The following is a 21,239-nucleotide window of genomic DNA, read 5'->3' on the forward strand; positions in this document are numbered from 1 at the left end:
CAGAAGAATACTAGCATATTTAGTCAATATTATGTACCATTGTTACATGATTTTGAAGTTTACTTCAGCTCTTAGAAGCCCTGGGTGAAAACAAGTACCCTTTTTAATCTGTCATCTTTTCAGCAAGTAACTAAAAGTCCATTATTTCTCTAATGAGTAGATCTATATCAAAATATATTGAGGCTGGAGAGTATGTTAGAGATAAGAGAATTTTGCCATTAATATTTACTCTTCAACCTTGAATGCCCATTGAATCACTTAACATTTGCTGGACCCAGACAAGGGTACAAATGGAAGCTAGAAGTCAAGCTGGATACCCTTCCCACCCTCACCCACAGTGCAGAAGGTTTACATGCACTCAGGCTAGCACATCCAACCTTTTTCCACACCCTCTAAAAATATCTGTCCCTTGGCTACCCTTCAAGACTAGGAATATGCATTCTAGTAGCATTTTCATGCTCAAAAGGGTGAATTGAGGAAGGGCTCATATAGGTCATGGAAGTGGACCCAAGGCCAATGGAATTCCAGGTTATTAAGTGCTTGGAGCATGGCTATGAAGCTGGGGAGAGGACATGGACTGTAAGTCCCCTTGGTCCTAGAGCCTCCATTCGACTGGGCAGTGAGGGATGAATGAGGTTCAGAACAAGGCCCTCTATAGTTGGAAGCTTCTCTAGCTCTAAGGTTGGCACTGTGTTGAGCCCTGGAAGATAAGAATAATAGCAGGATGTTGTCTTGCTGGCCATTGGTTTTTAGCCAGCATGCATTTGAATGTCTGTTCTGTGCAGATTGTTAGGCTAGGTGCTGTGGGAGGATACAAAATACAAAGCTATTTTTAATCTAGTTGTGGGAGAGACAAAAACTGAACTGAGAATAATTACAAAACAACTGAATAACAAGGGAAAATGGTTAGCCCCATGATTGTCAAGTGAGGGGATTTGGGGTGAAATGGAGTAAAGTGATGATCGTAGCTGGGGTGGGGAGAGCTCATTTCAGGGCCATAAGGTTATGAGAGATCATGGAGTTCAGGGCTTGCAAACTCCTGCTTCCAGGGCTCTAGTAGATACCATAAATGAGTGATGGGACCTGGTATAAGACAGTGGGGACTAGGGATAGAATGTGGGAGAGTTTGTATGCCTTCTCAAATGTATGCCTTATCAAAAGACATTCGCACTGAAAGTTTAAAAGTTGGATGGTTTGTCCAAATAACATGAGAATCAGAAATCGGACCCTGGATAAACTTCTGGGCTTGTTGATGATGAAATTAAAGTGTTGCCACATTGCTGCAGAATCCTAATTGTTCGCCCACATTTACTTCTAATAAAGTAACTTTAGTGAAGGAGGTTGTTTCACATAAATCGCAAGTGTCAGGGCAAAAACTATGAGGAGAAAATTTTTGAGCATCCCAAAAACATTCCAAATGGTGGGTAAGACAAGTAGAAACAATGAAGAGCCCTTTAATCTTTCATACTGAAAGTATAAAAGATTTCCTATGTTTAGAAAATATGGAGGCATCCCCTAGTGTCCTTTAAATTTCTGTAAAATCCTACCAGTAATTATTGCATGAAGTTTCTTGGGGTGTTGAGCTTATGATGTTTCTCAAACAGATAGCTGGGTTGACTAGAGTGCCCCCAGTTTGTGATGATCTGGAATCTACGAATGTGAGTTTATTTGAAAATACTGTCTTGGCGGATGCAATTAAGTCAATATTTGGTTATACTGGATTAGAGTGAGCCCTTAATCCATTATGACTAGTCTCCTTATGAGTGAAATTAGGACACAGAGACACAGAGGACTGATGGCCAAGTGAAGACAATGGGATAGATGGGAGTTAAGCTGCCACAGACCAAGAAGCATCAAGGGTTGCACGCAACCACTAGAAGTCAGGAGGAGATTTTCTCCTCAGAAGCCTTTGTGAGAGAATAAATTTTTATAGTTCTAAGTCACCCAGTCTATGGTATTTTGTTATAGCAGCCTAGGAAATGAATATAGGCACAGCTTCCTTAACTTCCCCATTATTAAAAATGACACCAATGTCCAGGTCTGTAAGGTTATAATTTTTGTTTCTAAATTTGTCTTGCAGATGCATTCAGTCTTCCAAACCACCATATTGTCTCTTTCTACTTCCGCAGTTAGCACCACATATTATAATAACTAATATATAAATATTGTTTTCTAGAATTAAAGTGACTTTAATTCTTAGAACAAATAATGACAGGTGGTATTATTCTGTCCCCTTAAGTGATAAGGAAACTGAGGTTCAGAGAGTTTAAGTACTTGGTCTAAAGTCACATAGTTGATTAGTCCATTAAAAATCTAGAATTCCAGGGGCACCTGGATGGCTCAGTTGGTTGAGCATCCAATTCTTGATCTTGGCTTGGATCCTAATCTCAGGGTCATGAGTTCAAGGCCTCCATGCCTAGCATGGAGCCTACTTAAAAATAAATACATAAATAAAAATCTAGGATTCCAGAAAGATAGGCCCTTTAGCTTTAAGAAAAAATACTCAACCCGAAATGGTGCACCTGGTTATAGTTATTCTGTCATTGTGCTATCTCCATCATTCCAAAATAAAAACTTTAAGAACTCGTGTGTCTTTGGGGTAAGATGAAAATAGTCCTCAAATGATTTTCTTTTGCTTCCCCTCACCTTAGAGGACTAAGCCTTGTTATTATCACAGCAAAGCAGTGTTGATAGAACAAGAAATGAGAGTAACAATTTCTTTCATATGTTTAATTACAGCCTTGGAAGAGACATCAAATTGGCTTTTGGTGGAAAGATATTTTTTCTTCATAAGTAGGTTACTGGAAATATATATATATATATAAACATAAATATATATATATATAATTAATAGAGATAATCACCAACCCATATACAGATTTTGTTTAGTTGACCTCTTTTGCATACATTTTCCTACTGTGTAACAAGGCAACTAGTTGGGTATTGTTGAGCTAGTTTTACAGCAATGTCAAAAAGTATATCCTTCCAGTATAAGAAACATGTTTGTTTTACTGGAAAGCTGGGTGTTGTTGTTGTTGTTGTTGTTCTAGTGGAGGCTTATGAAAAGGGAAAGCTGGTTAGTGATAAGTTTTCTTACCTTGGGCTAAACAATAAATTAGTTATAACGTCAGAAGGTGCTGTCAGGTGTCTCTCAACCCCCTATGACAGTTACACTAAGATGATCAAATACTTTATTGTCTAAGCCAGAACACATTTGAGAATGAAAAAGGATGCTATTAATAATTACCTAGGGACAACAGGTATAAACTAGGACTGGTCTTAGGCAACTGGAAGACATGATCATCCTGGTCATTGTAATCCATCCTTGGATAAAAAAAAAGTCTAGATGGTTTTTGAAAGCCTATTTCCACAAACAGAGCTTGATGAGTGGGGTTGGAGATTGTTACTACTTATGAATCATTAAATTGTCCCTTGGAAACTAAATATATACCTATTTAAGTAACTTCTCTGGATATCAGTAAAAGCCACATTGAAAGATTACTACCTTAATGTTTTAGTCTTAATCATTCTAGAGTAGGGACACCTGGGTGGTTCAGCAGTTAAGTGCCTGCCTTTAGCTCGGGGCTTGATCCCAGAGTTCTGGGATGGAGTTCCACATCGGGCTCCCTGCATGGAGCCTGCTTCTCCCTCTGCCTGTGTCTCTGCCTCTCTCTCTCTCTCTCTCTCTCTCTCTCTCTCTCTCGCTGTGTCTCTCATGAATAAATAAATAAAATCTTAAAAAAAAAGATTTTGCAGGTTATTGTGAAACAGAAAAACTATAAAATATAATACAGCATCTTTTGAATTCCCCATTGTTTTATTATCAGGTTTTTAAAAAAATCTCAAACTGTTTACTGAACCTCCTCACTTAATTTCTTGCAGCTTCCCTTTTCTTTGTTTCAAAAGCCCTATATTCACCTCTTCTGTTGAGAGAACAGCCATGAATCCTGTCTTCACTTATTTCCAGTTCTCTGTTCCTAGGACATTGCTGCTTCCCTTTTATGGTGAAAAGTAGCACCTCTTGTGTTTGCAAGTATAGAAGCTGGGGAAGGTGACATGGTTGTGATGGTGACGTGGGGGTTGGACAGAAGCAGACAGGACTGACTTGTCATCATAAAGATTCACGACACTCTAAAAAATGTTTTCCCTCTAGCAATTGAAAAACAGAGCTCCCATGGGGATCTTTTACCCATGCAGAAATTAAATTGGAACTTGGTGTAAAAACCTACCAATTAAATCAAATAGGATATAAAAATTGAGCATTCCTGTCCCAGGTAGATGATATTAGTGGATGTTGCCCTCAGAAGAGCCCTGGAGAAAAGGGCTTCTTAAAGGGCTTGTGGATGGGTATACTAAAACCCTTGGAGTTCTGGTTAAAAATGCATCTTCCCAGGTTTCTGCAAGAAGTCAGAGATCAGGATGCCAGCATAGGTCTGGTTCTGGTGAGCACTCATTTCGAGTTTGCAGACTTCTCCTTATGTCCTGACATGGTGGAAGGGGCAAGGGAGCTCTCTGGGGTCTCTTTCATTAAGGCATTAATCTCATTCATGCAGGCTCTATCCTCATGATGTAATCATCTCCCAAAGGCCCTTTTAATACCATCACCATGGGCATTAGGTTTTCAACAGATGAATTTTGGGGGAACACAAACATTCATTCCAATGTTGCGATGAGAAATTATTTGGAAGTTTTCCCAGTATTAGCCAGATTCTGTCATCCATCAGTAACTTGAGGATAACATGAACTGGGACTGTATGTGGGGTGGCTGCTGCCAGCTCTGAGTTATAGGGACCAGAATGCCCCAAGTCCAGACACTCTCCTGGGGCAGCCCTCCTTGCTGCTGAAAACTGGTCTTGCTTAAAGATTTGATGAAAAGAATTTTAACTCATTTATCCCATTACCAGGAAACCCTGATATGGAATCTGAGCCTCCCTGCCTGGCTGGCACCAGGTCTTGCTTGTCCTCATCAGAAAGGGCAAGCTGCAGGGTCCCTGCTCCTGTGTGGGGTTGCTTTGTCTACTCAATGGACTCATCCAAGTCCTGAATCTTCTCTTGGCCAGACAAACCTATTTCCTATTGCTTTTCGAAATTGTGATCATCCTGGTTATCTTAGTCAATAGATACCCATTCACAAGTATTTATTAGGTTCCTACTGTGTACTGTGTTTTTGGCTTCAGAGATAAAAAAGAACAAGAGAAATAAGGCCCCATAGAGCCAGCCTGCCAATCACATCAGTAGGTCCACACTCTTGTCTGCCTGTAGGTCTCAGATCATTTACACCAACATCCAGAATTGTGTCCCCATTTATGTTTTGACTTACATTTTCTTCTGTTTTTGTCTTCTGTAAAGCTGAACAAAAAAACAATGGCTTCTCACAGATGGTTTCAGAAAACATCCCAGAGTATTGGAGATGGCTCTGCCCATCTGAGAAGCTTTATCAGCTCCTTGCTTTGGCTCTTGGGGAAGCTGTCTTTACAAAAGATTGTAGGTGAACTTTAAAACAATTGGCTTACTGTTCAGATGTCCTTGGTCTATCACTTGCAAAGAATTTATTTTGCTTTGGCCTCTGTTCCTTCTTGGCTCCTAAAAAGCAAATTTTTTTTTCCCATGAGCCTTTCTGTGTATTTAAAGTTAAACTGAAAGTTGAATCTCACATTGCTTTCTCAAATCTCAGAAAGAATTTAGAATTTTAGTGCTAAGACATTTTGTTGGCCCCTTTTCAGTAACATAAGTTTTAACCCTCAGGTTTTTTTTTTGTTTGTTTTTTGTTTTTGTTGTTGTTGTTGTTGTTCAATTTTGTATTTGGATGAGATTCATGTGTAGAATTCCAGAACTCTTTAGAGGAAAAAGAGGGGGAGTTTCCTTTAAGTAAAAGGGCAAATATCACATACAGGGGATAGTAATTTGTGTGTATTACTTATCCAAAGCATGATACCTGGATCACTGGTAGACAAGATGTTCTTAGGTGGAATATTGCTGAAGTCTTACTTTATTATAATACATTTAATTAGATTCATTATGGCAAGTGGTATTGGTTTTTCACTTATAATATTTATATTTCCTTTCATAACAAGCTTATTTGAGTAAAAAAAATTTCTAAATAATAAAAAATCATACAGGTGGTATATTAGTGTGGTAAAAAAAATCACAAGATGGATATTACAAATTCTGGAGTTTTGGAGAGAGTAATTAAGTAAATGTCAGGGGCAAGAGTCTCCTAGGATAGCCTGCAACCCTGCAAGGTCAAAGGTGCATACCCTTCCCCCACAAAGAGCTAGAAGCCTGTGGGGGGTGGGTTTTAACTTGAAATAGAACACAAATTATATGAAACAGAACACATATGGTATATGCTAAGCATGCTAAAGAAGCAAGCTATGTGTGTTCAGTTTAGCCACTTTTTGAGTGGCTATTCTGGGAAAGGAAATAACTCCTATTTAAGGAGCTGGGGAGAGGCAGAGTGCCCAGGCAGAGCTTTACAGTGAGAGACTTGGAAGTATTCGAGCCTTCCTTGAGAAGCAGTTTGAGCCAGAGAGCAAGGGGCTAGAGAACTGATCCTGGAGCTTCTAGGGGAGTGGGAATCTCTGGAACTGACCAGAGTGCCTTACCAAGAAGTTGCCTCTTGGTTTTATTACAGAGGACAGTTGCAGTAGGATAATGGTGAGCAAGAACCTCAAACTTAATGAAAGTTTAAAAGTACTTATAAACATTGTTGGGTTTTTTTCTCTAAATATGAAAACATTGAAGTAAACACTAAATGGGGAAAAGAGCCATTTATTTTATTAATATTTGGAACAGAATCTAGAAATGGAAGTAATTTTACTCCTTTGCCCCATCTGGTGTTTTAGCAGCATTGGGTCCAGGAGTGAAAGTCCTTCCAGTCTGTGGTCCCCTCCCTGACTCCCCATCTCTGCCCCTCCTCCACCTTCCCCAGTCACCTCTAATTGAATCCCTTGGTAACCTGATACCAAAGTTTACCTTCCAACCAAAGGCTTCCCCCTCCCTGTGAACTAAAAAGCTGCTCCCTAAAAATAAAAAAATAAAAAATAAATAAATAAAAAATAAATAAAATAAATAAAAAGCTGCTCCCTGGGTGAGGGTTGTCTTCACTATCTGTTGTAGCATGGTGATTTTGTGAGGGAACCCCAGAGAGAGTCCTCATAAAGAGACAAACAAAGCAGAGTAGCCCATGCTACTGACTCAAATCACACATGCTAAAACGTGATTAGGCGGGAAGTAAAAGCTAAGTCACCTGATCCCCCAGTCACTGATAATTTTCATTCTAAAAATCATATCCTTTAAATCTTTCTCTTACTTGCACAGAATTAATAGTTGTACTCAATATTTCTGCTGAGAACAAATGAGGAAACTCAGCTCAGGTCCTTAGCTTGAATCTATTGGTCCTGTGGGTCCCAGTCACCAGAGAACCCCATGTTTCCCCTCTCTTGCCCCCATCTTCTGCTAGAAACATCTCATTTAGAGCAGAGCTCTGAAGAATTCAAGATAAAGTCCCGAATGTTGCAGTGTCGGTACCAGAAGAAGACAATACTTAAAATGATAAGAGGGTGGGACTTGCCCATTTATTTGGGGAAAAACTCAGTGTAAAACTACCACATGGTGTTATCATGGGAAGTGTGCATACCAACACAGACCTGAATGTAGACCCAAGACCCAACCCTTCCAAGCTGAGCAAACTTGGACAAAGATTAAGTAAACCATGTAATCTAATTTTCAGTTTCCTTTTTGGAGAAAGTTCTAACTGGGTTGTGTTGTGGCTTACATGAGAGGCAGTGGAGCTTCCCCTCCTGAGACTGTTCTCTGGACCTCAGCCCCTACTGGAGCATGTCTTTCAATCTCTCTTTTTTGCCTTTAATGTGGAATTTTTTCTCCATATTTGGTTTCTTATTCTTCAAATAACCACAATATAGAACTGAAGAATATTTTAAAATATTGATATTAAAAAATATTGATATTTGTCAAATAAGTTTATCTTATTAATATTTAAAATAATTTTTAACAATTTTTTTTGAAATGTTCCCTGTTAAAAGGAAAAAGCAATGACTTTTAATAAATGTTTCTATGTTTGGGGCTGGTGGTGGGGTTGGCTTTAATCTCTTGTAGGTGAACGGTCTTTATAATGACAAATGTTCTTTATCTTGGTAGAACTTTGGGCTGAGTCTTAAGTGATTTTTCTGGTCTCAGGGCCAAAATCGCAGCTTGCCTCAAGATACTTACATAATCTCTCCTTTCATATCAGTTTCATGGTGGGTAAAATGCAGAAGGATTAGTATTTGCTTGGGATAAGGTAGTACTGGACCATGGGTCAATCCATCCTGCTGGGGTAGAACAGAAGAATGCATGGCAGCATCGTAGATTAAAGGAGACTCAGGGACCCCAGGATCTGTAAGAGCAGAGATCTAATGTAATATGGGACTTTGGACCAAGTTCAAACAGTATACAGTTCCCACAGGTCCTCTCTTTATTGTATGGAATTTGGGCAGCATAAGAGTCATTATGAAATGGTGGTTTCAGGGACACCTGGTATGATTGCAGTCCTCTAGACAATTCATATCTTATTTTTATGTGATTGACCATAATATAAGACCTATAAAAGAGCATTGTGACTTCTCATATTTGTTCCATTCATACCTGCATTTAGTCATTCTTTGACAGCCAACTATATTTGACAGCCAAATATGCAGTGTTCATGGTACCCAAATACATGACTCTCAAGCTTTACCCTTGCTGGACTAAGTAGTGGGAGATTCACAAACAAGCAATTAGGGGGTATGACTAGGGTGTCCCAGGTGTTAGCTCCAAGGGGTCTGGCTTGACTCTGAGGGGGTAGAGGGGGGAAAAGATTCCTTCAGGGGAGGTGATATCTTTGGTGAACCTGAAGGGTAAGGCACAGGCAGTGTGGCTTCTAGCTCCAGCTCTGAACTGGCACCAACCTTGCCTTTTTTGCTGACTCATAGTCAGTTTGCTCATCTCTGACATAAGAAGAGAGCACCCACCTTTTCTGCCTCCGGAGGTGACATGAGATAGCAGTGGGGCCGCTTGTAAGAACACTCACATGTCTGAGGGTTCTTTCTTGAGCCTCGGCAGCGTGTGTTTGCAAAATGATGGCTCTGCCATTGCCTGTATTGAATGTGTGGCTGTGAACCTCACATTTGTCTTCATTAGACCAGGATACCTAAGTCCTCTTGGTCATGATCCTGACCTTTTTTTCCCTGACAAGAGTCTGTCATTAGTCTGATTGAATAAAGCCCTGTCTTTTGCTAATGGTATGGTTTCGTGGAGGCTACTTAACTTTTCTGATCCCATGTTTCTTTTTCTTTTCTTTTTTTTTTTTTTTAGTTTCAGAGGTAGAATTCAGTGATGCATCAGTTGCATGTAACATCCAGTGCTCATTATATCAAGTGCCCTTCTTAATGCCCACCACTCAGTTACCCCATCCCCCCACCCATCTCACATCCAACAACCCTCAGTTTGTTTCTTAGAGTTCAGCATCTCTTATGGTTTGCCTCCCACTCAATTTTCATCTTATTTTATTTTCCTTCCATTCCTGAGTGCTCATCTGTTTTGTTTCTTAAATTACACATATGAGTGATATCATGGTATTTGTCTTTCTCTGACTTATTTTACTTAGAATGATATCCTCTAGTTCCATACATATTATTGCAAATGGCAAGATTTCATTATTTTGGATGGCTGAGTAATATTCCATTGCGTGTGTATATGTGTGTGTGCATATATGTGTGTGTATGCACATCTTCTTCATCCATTCATCTGTTGAGGGACATTTGGTGAGTGCCAGGTTTCTTATCTGTAAAACAAAAGTGACAGTACAAACCTTGTAGGGTAGTTTCGAGAGAGAAAGGAGACAGTCACCATGTGGGAGCTATTTTATACAAACTATTTGAATAGTCATCAATATTGGGAAGGATGTGTAACTCAGAAAGGGTCACAAAGAATCCGGATAAGTCTCCTGCTTGACCACTTTTTGTGGTGGTTCCTGCTGTGGTTGAAGTCATGGTACTTACAGAGCTCACTGGATGGTTGGGAGATTATAACCTACCTTGTCACCCGTACCTGTAGTTGGGTAGGGGAGTTGAGATATTCTCTGGGTATATTCTTAATTCTTAATTCTTAATTACTATCACATACTCAAAAAATACTGCTATACTATTCAGGTGTTTAAGAGGAAGGAAATCCTGTCACATGCAACATTTTGAAGGAACCTTAAGGACATTATGTGAGTAAAATAACCCAGCCACAGAAAGACAGATACTGTGTGATTCTACTTATATGAGATATCTAAAGTAGTCACATTCATAGAGACAGAAAATAGAATGGTGGTCCTTAGGAGCCAGAGCGGGGAGTAAGGGGGAGTTGTTTAATGTGTAAGCAGGAGGAAGAGTTCTGATAATTATATAATAATGTGAATGTACCTAACACTTAAAAATGATGAAGATGGTAAACTATATGTATATTTTGCCACAATTTTAAAAAAGTATTTTAAGAGCTTATTAAGCACATGCCAAGTTTCAGACATTATAGCTGACACAAGGGGAGACAATGTGAGTAAAAACAAACATGGCCCCCGTCTCCCATTATGGAGCTTAGGGACTGGTAGGAGAGACGTGTGTGAAATGCAGAATGACTTTAATGGACAGAATTGCAACTAGAACCTGTGCTACAGTTAGTATCATGAGAGCTTCCAGTCGGGGAACCTAACCTCATTAGGGAGGCCAGACCAAGAGCCAAGGCAAATGGGACCAAAGAAAACCGTTCCAGGAATATGCAGAGCATGAGCAAAGGCAGCGAGAAGGGAGGACATACAAGAAGGCCTGTGTGCCAGAAGGCAGAAGGTAGAAGAAGCACATATGAAAAGAGGCTGGTGAAGACCCAGGGGCCAGACCACACAAGCATGGTCGCCATAGTGAGAAGGTTTGTCTGTCTTCCTGAGTAGACTGGGAAGGTAACTGTTGAGGATTTTGTTTTTTTTTGTTTTTTTTATTTTTATTTTTATTTTTATTTATTTATTTATTTATTTATTTATTTTTTTATTTATTCATGATAGTCAGAGAGAGAGAGAGAGAGGCAGAGACACAGGCAGAGGGAGAAGCAGGCTCCGTGCACCGGGAGCCCGACGTGGGACTCGATCCCGGGTCTCCAGGATCGCGCCCTGGGCCAAAAGCAGGCGCCAAACCCCTGCGCCACCCAGGGATCCCCTGTTCAGGATTTTGAATGAGGGTGAAGAGATAGACAAAAAGCAGATTTCTATTCTGAAAAGGTCAATCTAAAGGAACATTTTTTTTTCTTCCAAGGAAAAATCTTATCAAACACTAACAGTTGTATCTCAACTATCCATGTGGAAAAATTGAACAAGTCTCTAAGTATTTCTCAGGGCCCTTGTGATAGGCCCACCCTGATGTTTACAGGATTCAGGCAAGAGTCTACAAAGGGACCCACATCCCGTAAGTCCAAATAGCTATGGGTTATAATCAAACTAACAAACTACTATTAATATGTTCTATCCTCTTACCAATTTGTGTTCTTTTGACAAATATTGAGACAACTTTTTTGCAATAGCTTTGTTAAAATATACATATTGTACAGTTCACCCATTCAAAGTTACAACTTATCTTGAATCATTTTAGTTCTGAGGTAATTTCTCATTAATTTCAGTTTGAAGAAACTTAACCCTGCTGGAGGCATTTCAACCAGAATTGTTACAGAATTCTTTTTTAAAAAATATTTATTTATTCATTCATGAGAGACAGAGAGAGAGAGAGAGAGAGAGAGAGAGAGAGAGAGAGAAAAGCAGAGACACAGGCAGAGGGAGAAGCAGGCTCCCTGCAGGAGCCTGACATGGGACTTGATCCCGGATTCTGGGATCACGACCTGAGCCGAAGGCAGATGCCCAACTGCTGAGCCACTCAGGTGTGTCCCTGTTACAAAATTCTTAAAGCAATACTGAGAGTTGAAAATGGACCACAAGTATAACAAGTGGTTGTGAATTGGGAGGAGCTCCTGAACTACAAATTGAAGTAGGAAGAGGAGCAAGAATACAAACATAGTAATAGGATCTTATACAATAAATTATCTTTTTTTTATTCAGCTATAATTGAGATTATATTAGTTTTAGGTACAATAAATTATCACAGAAAATGTTACAAAAATATTTTAATTTCATCATATAAATCTTTCATTTGCACTATAATTATCATTATCTTTTCAAGCAATATCTCCGTCTGATATTAAAGTGAAGTCTTGGCATCATATTTCACATGTTATGTCTGGACATCTCTACAGATTTCAGAGCAGTAGGAATGGTTTTATACTGTAAACTGCTCATGAGGTGCTATGTGCAAATTGGAATAGGAGGAAAAGCAAGAATACAGACAATTGGCACAACTGAGGATGGTGATTGTTCAGGGATCACTTGTATTTGTGTATCTGAAAGGCAGGAATTGACAGGTGAATCAGACTTTTATCCTACTGTTCAAATGCTCTCTGAGCTCTGCTGCAGCCTCCATCCCCACCACTGCTGTACTGGCAGTGGTGAAACCCTCAAATGTTTGGTGCTTTCAGACACAGTTGCCAATTATCAGAAGGAACTTAGGGCAAGGGATGTTGGGGGAGCAGTTTCCTTGGGCCAAAATGGTGTTAGCTACAAGAGTTGGTGGTTGGAATTACTCTAAGGGACAGAGACATTAATTTACCCCTAATAAAGCCTGTGTGTGTGTGTGTGTGCGCGCGCGCGCGCACGCGCCCATGTGTATATGAGAGAGAGAGAGAGAGAGAGAGAGAGAGAGAGAGGAAGAAAGTGGGAGATACCTCAGGCCTTCTAAAGCATAGGTACAAGATAAGGACCTCTCCGCCCGGGGTCTAGGATACTACTACTGGTAGACCCTTCCCAAGTTCACCCAGTCAACCTATTCATCATAATAACAACATTGCCAAGAGGTCCTTTATTTCCCAGTGTACTCCTTTCAAAGACCACTGACTGTATTTTCCTCTTCTTTTGTCTCACTAGGAACTGGTGAAAGTGGCAAAAGCACCTTTATCAAGCAAATGAGAATCATCCATGGGTCTGGTTACAGCGATGAAGATAGAAAGGGGTTCACGAAGCTGGTTTACCAGAACATATTTACCGCCATGCAAGCCATGATCAGAGCCATGGATACCCTGAGGATACAGTATGTGTGTGAACAGAATAAGGTAAAGCACCACAGGGGTGTTGGCCCTACTTGTGGATGCATGTTTTCCTTCTCTAGGTAGCATATGTCTTTGGACAGAAAGATTTACAGTGTTTTGGTCAGAGGCCAAAGAAGCTCTGGAGCTCAAACCCCAGAGGAGTGTGATAAAATTAGCTCTGTAGTCTGTCTTCTGCATGAGTTCCATCATGAGGATATTGTGGTATTCTCTAGTGCCCTGGAATTCAGAAACTCAGGCATTTGGATTGCTTTTTTTAGGTGCTAAGGAAAGGAGGACTTATACGTTGACTCTTACAGCTAAGATACCCCATTAATTTCCCCATTGGCACAGTTGAGATCTTGGGCTTTTCTGAAATTCCCAGTCTTAGGAAAGTGTCGTAAATGCCCTGTAGATCACTCAGAACAATTGGTGGGTTTCTTTCTTTCTTTTGAAGCTAAGTGATGGTTTAGGAGAGTAATGCTTATGTCCCAACTACTGTTGCACTCTCGTAAAGTACTAGTATAAAGCTGGCATTTCCTTTCCTATCACCATTGGTTATTTAAAATACATTTATGTTTTGGGGGTACCTGGGTGGCTCAGTTAAGTGTCTGCCTTTGCCTCAGGTCATGATTCCCGGGGCCTGGGATTGAGTCCCGTGTGGGGCTCCCTTCTCAGCGGGGAGTCTGCTTCTCCCTCTTCCTCTGGCCTCTACCCAACCTCATGCACTTACTCTCTCTTTCTATGTATATATCAATAAATAAAATTTAAAAATACAATTATGTTTCAAAACATTGGAAAATAATGAAAATAATAATGTGGGAGGAGGCGGCAAATAAAATTTTATACAGTATATTGGAAGGCAAATCCATTGCAAAATAACTATGTCTGAGTTCATTAAGAATCTATATCAGAAATAGTTTATTTAAAACAACTGATACCAAGATATAACATGACACCATGATAAAGAGGAAAATTCTGTCTCAGAGAAGTCTCTTGTGGGTCTACTAAAAATAATTTAGCTGCTAAAATGCCATCATTGCATGGGTTTTAGTGTGGACCCCCAAGGACAACTTTATCATGAACTTGTAGCACTTATATTCATGTATATTTTTAGAAATGATCTACAAAGAGTTTCAAAGCAGTCATTCTACATTTTTTATTATTCAGTGACTAAATTACATAAGAACATAGCATGTGCCCAGTTTTTGACTTATCTTTCCATTGTGTCTACAACCTCATGTTTTTACTATCATTTCCTTACACTTTTGTAGAAATGAAGGCATGTATCTTACTTCAACCTTCAAGAACGTTATGCTGAAAAGTATGTGTATGTGGGGGCAGGGTGGGGTGGAGAATTAGCCTTTAGTGTATCTGGTGCCAAGCAATGTAAGAGGTGCATACTGAGCTACTGGGAGAGTCTAGAAGGGACTGTGATGGTTCCATGATACCTTGGTTTTGATACATATATTGTATCTGATTGAAAGTGTACAATTCTGGGGCACTTGGGTGGCTCAGTTGGTTGAGCTGCCCACTCTTGGTTTCCACTTGTGCTCTTTCTTTCTCTCAAATAAATAAATCTTTTAAAAAAGTATATAATTCAGCACCTGGGTGACTCAGTTAAGTGACTGCCTTTGGCTCAGTCACGATCCTAGGGTCTTGGGATCGAGTCCTGCATCAGGCTCCCTTCTCCATGGAAAGCCTGTTTCTCCCTTTCCTTCTGCCTGCTACTCCCCCTGCTTGTGCTCTCTCTTTCTCTTTATCTGTCAATTAAATAAATAAGATCTCAGGAAAAAAAGTATAGAGGACCTGGGTGGCTCAGTGGTTGAGCATTTGCCTTTGGTTCAGGTTGTGATCCCAGGGTCCTGGGATCGAGTCCCACATTGGGCTCCCCACAGGGAGCCTGCTTCTCCTTCTGCCTATGTCTCTGCCTCTCTCTGTCTCTGTGTCTTTCATGAATAAATAAATAAAATCTTTTTTTTAAAAGCGTATAATTCTTTTTTAATCATATGGTTGACCCTTGAACAACACTGGTCTGTTTACCAGGTTCATTTACAAACAGATTTTTTTAATAGAAAGTGTATAGTAATGTAAATGTATTTTCCTTATGGTTTTAACATTTTAAAAAACATTTTCTTTAGCTCCTTTATTGTAAGAATACAGTATATACTATTCTTACTATATATCTACAGTATAGATGTACAAAATATGTGTTAATAGACTATCTTGGCAGTTTTTGAGGAGACAAAAGTTATACAGATTTTTGACTGCACAGGGATAGGCCCCTCAACCCTTGCATTGTTCAAGGGTCTGCTGTATAAAGTATTCTAAAAATTAGATCATCTGTGGAAATTTCAGATTTTTTCAGAAAAGAGGTATGTCAGGAACGTCTTTACAGAGATTTTAGTTAATCTATTTTCTTACATTCTAAAAGGCATTTTGTTTCCCATTCATAGAGGGGTGTTGGGAAAAAGCCTGGAACTTAGGGGATAGACTTGCAAACATCCACTGGGAGGAAGAAGCTCAAATGTACATCAGTTCCACTTATCTTGGCAACAGTTGTTTGAAAAACCCAATCAGATTGAATAATTGGGGTCTCGGGGTTTCTGTTTCATTTTGTTTTCCATCAAGGTCTTCTAGAGGTACTCTGAGTTTATGTTTTAAACAAAAACATTTTTATAGGGTTTGGCATTCCACCACTTTCTCCTTTTCTCTTGGCCTTAATTCTTCTTCAAAGAATTAAGTGGTCTCCACTTGACCACTAATCTGCATTAGTTTCCTAGGGCTGCTGTAACAAAGTACCTCAAACAGAATGGCTTAAATTGAAAATACATTCTTTTCCTAGTTCTAGAAGCTAGAAGGCTGAAGTCAAGGTTGATTGGTTCCAATTACTGTTTCATGCTTCTCTCCTAGCTTCTGGTGGTGCTGGATATCCTTGGAACCCTTTGTCTTATAAACATGTCACTCCAGTCCTTGCTGTCCTCACAGAGAGATCTCTCCTGTATGACTCTATTCTCATGGTATTCCCCTCTTTGCATCCAAACTTCCCTCTTCCTATAAGTACACCAGTAATTGGATTAGAGCCCACCCTCATCCCAAGGATGACCTCATCAGAACTTGATTATACCTACAAAGACCCTATTTTCAAATAAAGTTACTTTTTGAGGTATGAGGCTTGCGTGAATTTTAGGGGGGCATTATTCAACCAGTACAGTCTGCCCTCTGTCTCTCCAAGTCATGTTAATTCTACATACAAAATATATTTGTCCCATTCCAGCAGGAACTCTGTTTCAAATCTAATCCAAAATCTCAACTCAAAAGATTCCAAATCTCATCATTTAAATCATCTAAATCAGGTAAGAGTTTGGATATGGTCTGTGCTGAGGTTACATACCTCCAGTCTCCTCCTCATTTGCTGTATCTGGCTCCCTTCTCAATGCCTTCTTTCTTTTTATTCCAAGTACCTACATTTATGCTTCATAAACTTCCTCTTATCCCTCAAAAAAAATGCCTGGGATGAACCACAGGCTTACGGAGAGGCACAAGAGTGAGTAAAAAGAACACTGGATTAGTTCCCAAAAATCTGGGCTCTGTTCATGGCTCCCCTGTGGGTCTTGGGCAAGACTCAGCAATCTTTTTCTGTAAAGGGCCAGAGAATAAACATTTCTGGCTTTTGGGGCCATATAATCTCTTTTCTGCCCTGATGTCATGGTGCAAAAAAATCTCCCATAGGAGAGGTATCAATGAATGAGTGGGCTTACTTGGAAACTGTTTGCAAAATGTAAATGCTGTTCTTAACTCACGAGCCATACAAAAACAGGCCTCGAGTGGATTTCATCCACAGGCTGTGGTTGCCCACCCTAGTCCTCTGGGAAGCCATGTAACCTCCCTGGTCTTACATTTCCCCAAATGTTAAATGCAGACAACACATGCTCTGTCTACTTCCTAAGCCAACATGAGCAAAAGAGAGTGCTGTACAAATGAAATGGCACTCAAGAAACATAAGATTACTGGGGCAAGTTCAAAAACCAAAAATGGACTCATTGTTGCTTTTATTACTTGTTTAGGTGATTGTCATCCATTCCTTCTCCATTGTTTGTAGAATAATTTTTTCTATGGGCTAGTCCTGATTCCAAATGTGAAACAGTAACAAAGTGCCATGCTTAGATCATAAGATAATAAAATGATTAGTCTTCATGTATTAAATAATGAGTTTAGGAAGCATGATACAGGTATTCTTTACCAAGAACACGTGTATTGCGTGATGCATATTGCATTGCTTAAAACAAATGGTTAGGAGAGAGGAATAGAACCTGAAATAGCTTTTTGTTTCACAGACATGCAATCCTTTTGTTGCTTATTATTGACCATTCAATTCCATTATCCTGTTTTTTTCAGAGGTGGGAACACTTTCTTCAAAGTATGCAGAAGAGCATTAAGTGATTTGGGGGAGTATTTATGTATGTATGTATTTAAAGTAGGCTCCATGCTCAGTGTGGGGCTGGAATTTATGAACCTGAGATCAATAGTTGGATGCTTTACCCCCTAAACCACCCAGGTACCCCTAGAGGGTCTTATTTAAATGTTAGTGATTTTATTGCTTAGCCAGGTTGTTAAAAAAAACCTTTGCCTATTACTTGATAGGCTGCTTATGAAAGGAAATTTATCAGGAATTTAGTTCAGCAATTTGGTTTGTAACCCACACTTTTTTTCAATTAAGATCTATAGCCTGAGGGCAGCCCCGGTGGCTCAGCGGTTTAGCGCGGCCTTCAGTCCAGGATGTGAATTGAGACCCAGGATTGAGTCCCAGGTCGGGCTCCTTGCATGGAGCCTGCTTCTCCTTCTGCCTCTCTTTCTCTGTGTGTCTCTCATGAATAAATAAATAAAATATTTTTTTTAAAAAAAAGATCTATAGCCTGAAATATTATTTTTGTATACCTTGCCTATTTTTTTTTTAAAAGAAATGATTCATATATGTTTGCTCACTGTGTTGATAAGCCTTAATTTTTGTGAATGTCTCTCAAGAGTGTCGTATGGGCACATAGTAGAAATTTATGACTTCTTGAATAAATATTACAAAGGCAATCACTCAGTGGCAGGGCTCCTAAATTGGAGTCAGCTTATAACTCATGTTTACTAGTGATGATTTCACTGAAGCCTGAAGAGCTTCTTTTTTTTTTTTTTTTTTTTTTTTTTTTTGCGATTTGTAGTGTGTCCAATTTGGGAAATTATCATTCTAGGCCTGGCCTGCAGTAAAGGAAATATTTTTTTTATCCTTTTAAAGGTTCTGCAGAATCTGTGTGGATAATGTAAATTAAGCATTTCCCAAGGGCAAAGGACAGCTCTGCCTGACTTCTCAAAAGCCTTTTCGTTCTATAGTCAATGATCCCTGGAAAATGAATGTCTACAGGCTTTTCAGTATCAGACCCCAGCTTCTTCCCTGCCCTCTTGTATATGAAAGCTCTTACTACACTGGGGTCACCTCATATTTGCATGTAATTATGCACAGCTAATTGCAAGGGCTCATCACACAAACATTTTTAAAAAGTAGAGTTAATAATTAAGCAATAAGAGGACTGTTTTGCCTGCCATTCCACTCCAAGTACCTAATTTATGATTCAGTGTTTCTAAATGTGTGAGCTCTGAAATTCCCTTCCAAAAGCTTCTTATTCTTCCATTGGTTGCTTTTGCTGAATTCCAAGGCATAATTGAGAGGATGGGCTTGGGCCATCCTGCCAAGAGGGAATTACAGAGTTAGGGGTGGCCTGTTGAATTGACTCAAGGGACCTCTGCTAGTTCTGCAGGTCCTGCATGTGGGTAATGGGATGCCTTTGTCATCAGTTCCTGCAGTGTCTTGAGTTTTGGCACCCACATCCCCCGCTCCTGCTAGGTTTATCACACAAAGGACATTGGAAACCATCATCCTCAGTCTTGGCTGCACATTGGAATCACCTGGGGAGTTTTGCTGCTGCCACCCAAGGTACCACCCCAGAGAGTCAAGGCTAAATATTCTTGGAATGCAGCCTGAGTTTTTAGATCAACTTTTAGAAGCTTCTCCCAGTGCTTCTGATTAGGCAGATTGAGAACCACTGATAAAAGTATCTTACCATTATTTGGAGGTGTGAACACCTCTGAATTCTACTGTCACCCTTTCCATAATGGGGAGGTAGACTGCTGGTAATCTTTTCCATGTGATGACCCAATTAATTTCCACCCAAGGGTAAACTGAATGGCTGTCCTTGAAGATGTTTGTTTTGTTCAGCTGTGTTGGCTTCCTTGTTGACTTTTGTGGTGGGAGCATCTCCAGGTGACATAAGTTATTTCAGGGCAGGTTCTGTGTTTCCTTTGAGCTTTATGGGGGCCTAGCACAGCCTCATGCCAAGAGCTTCCAGGGATTGGGTGGGGGTCAGAGGAGAAGGAGCTTCATTTTAATCTCTGGAGGTCATGGCAATGGTGCTTTCTATCCTCTCTTTCCTACTATTGTTTACACAGAAATTATCATTTCTTTTAAAATCAGTAAAGAATCAGGGATCCCTGGGTGGGGCAGCGGTTTGCCTGTGGCTCAGGGCGTGATCCTGGAGACCCGGGATCGAATCCCACGTTGGGCTCCCGGTACATGGAGCCTGCTTCTCCCTCTGCCTATGTCTCTGCCCTTCTTTCTCTCTCTCTCTCTCTGTGTGACTATCATAAATAAATAAAAAAATATCAGTAAAGAATCAGGGATGCAGGTTAGGTTGATAATCCACCCAAAGTATAGATGCTATCTGTAAGAAAAATTCCTTACAATGTTGTTAAGTGGAGGAAATTACACTAGGAAATTAAATCGTTAAATATTTTTACTCATCATTAATAGATACTTTTATGTATTGAGATGGCAATTCACTAGGTATACAACTTAAACATCAAATATCCAACTTCACATTAAAGCCCTAAAGTCTAGTATTTATGGGGCAGGATCACAGGACATTACTTTTTTTTTTTTTTTTTTAACACCAAAAGGAGCTTTGATAATGTTTCATATCTGTGTGTATAACTCTTCCAGCTTCACTTCATTCTCAGAAGGCAAGGGCCTGAATTTCCAGATAGGTCTATTAAAGACTCACATGAGGAAATCAGGCACAGTTAAGTGGAAATGGTCAACTTAGTGCCACTTTTTATATAAAAGTTTCTCAGGGCTTAAAGTATTTTAAGAACCTCTTATTTTCTAATTTTTAAAACATCTGTTTAAATATATTTTTCAGTCCCGCTTCCTTATTCAGTTTGAAAAGTCAGCTTTTGCATGAGCTTCTGGGAACAGGGAGGCCAATGTTCAGACTTTGGCGATAGCCCAGGGTTGCTGTTTCTTTGGCAAATGTTAAATTCAGCCTCTTTCTTTTTGTGTCCCATTGGATATTAAAAATTGCATGGTACATTTTCCTCCTTACCAAGAACTTGGAGTTCTAGATAGTGTCACAACAACAATAAGTAATTCTCCACCAAAATTCTGGGCTGGAATTTTTCCATTTGTGCCAATGGTTCTCTGATTAATCAGTGTTGACTTTATTGTGAAAATTGCTGTACCTGGAGCTTGAAATGTAAGAGTTTGGAAAACAGGAAAGAATAAGATGGAGCAAGAACTGGGTTTCTCCTTCACCACCATTACAGGTAAAGCTAACCCTACTATCCGTTCCATTTGGCTTGGAAGTTGAGGAAGGTTTGGGGCCAATGAAGAGTAATGAGATTGATTTGACCATTGAAATACTCATTTCTTCCCCCACCTCAAGGCTAGATATGAACCTACCACATCCAAGGAAATACTTTAAAAAATCTGGTGAAAAGGGGGAAATCTCACAAAGTTGCAAAGAATCCAGAGACTAATGTGACCATCAGTCTATTTGAACATATATCCATTTACCCAACATGTGAAATATTTGCCTTGAGTTTTGAATTGCATCCAACTTTGTTATCCTAAAATACAAAGGCCCTTGGTGATGCTAAATCTTGTTAGATCTAAAGTCCTTCACAACTTCTCTTGGTAGAGCTACATCTCATTTTCTGATGGT

General features: G+C 39.7%; 1 protein-coding gene across 1 annotated transcript in view; it reads left to right on the forward strand.

Annotated features, from left to right (window-relative positions):
- LOC121478324 (guanine nucleotide-binding protein subunit alpha-14) overlaps positions 1 to 21,239 on the forward strand; it is a 183,222-nt gene that overhangs the window by 85,997 nt on the left and 75,986 nt on the right. The window contains exon 2 of the mRNA XM_041733290.1: positions 13,040 to 13,224. Coding sequence (XP_041589224.1) covers positions 13,040 to 13,224 — 185 coding nt within the window. The remainder of the gene's footprint in view (positions 1 to 13,039; positions 13,225 to 21,239) is intronic.

Source organism: Vulpes lagopus, chromosome 2, assembly GCF_018345385.1.
Source record: "Vulpes lagopus strain Blue_001 chromosome 2, ASM1834538v1, whole genome shotgun sequence".
Lineage (NCBI taxonomy): Eukaryota > Metazoa > Chordata > Mammalia > Carnivora > Canidae > Vulpes > Vulpes lagopus.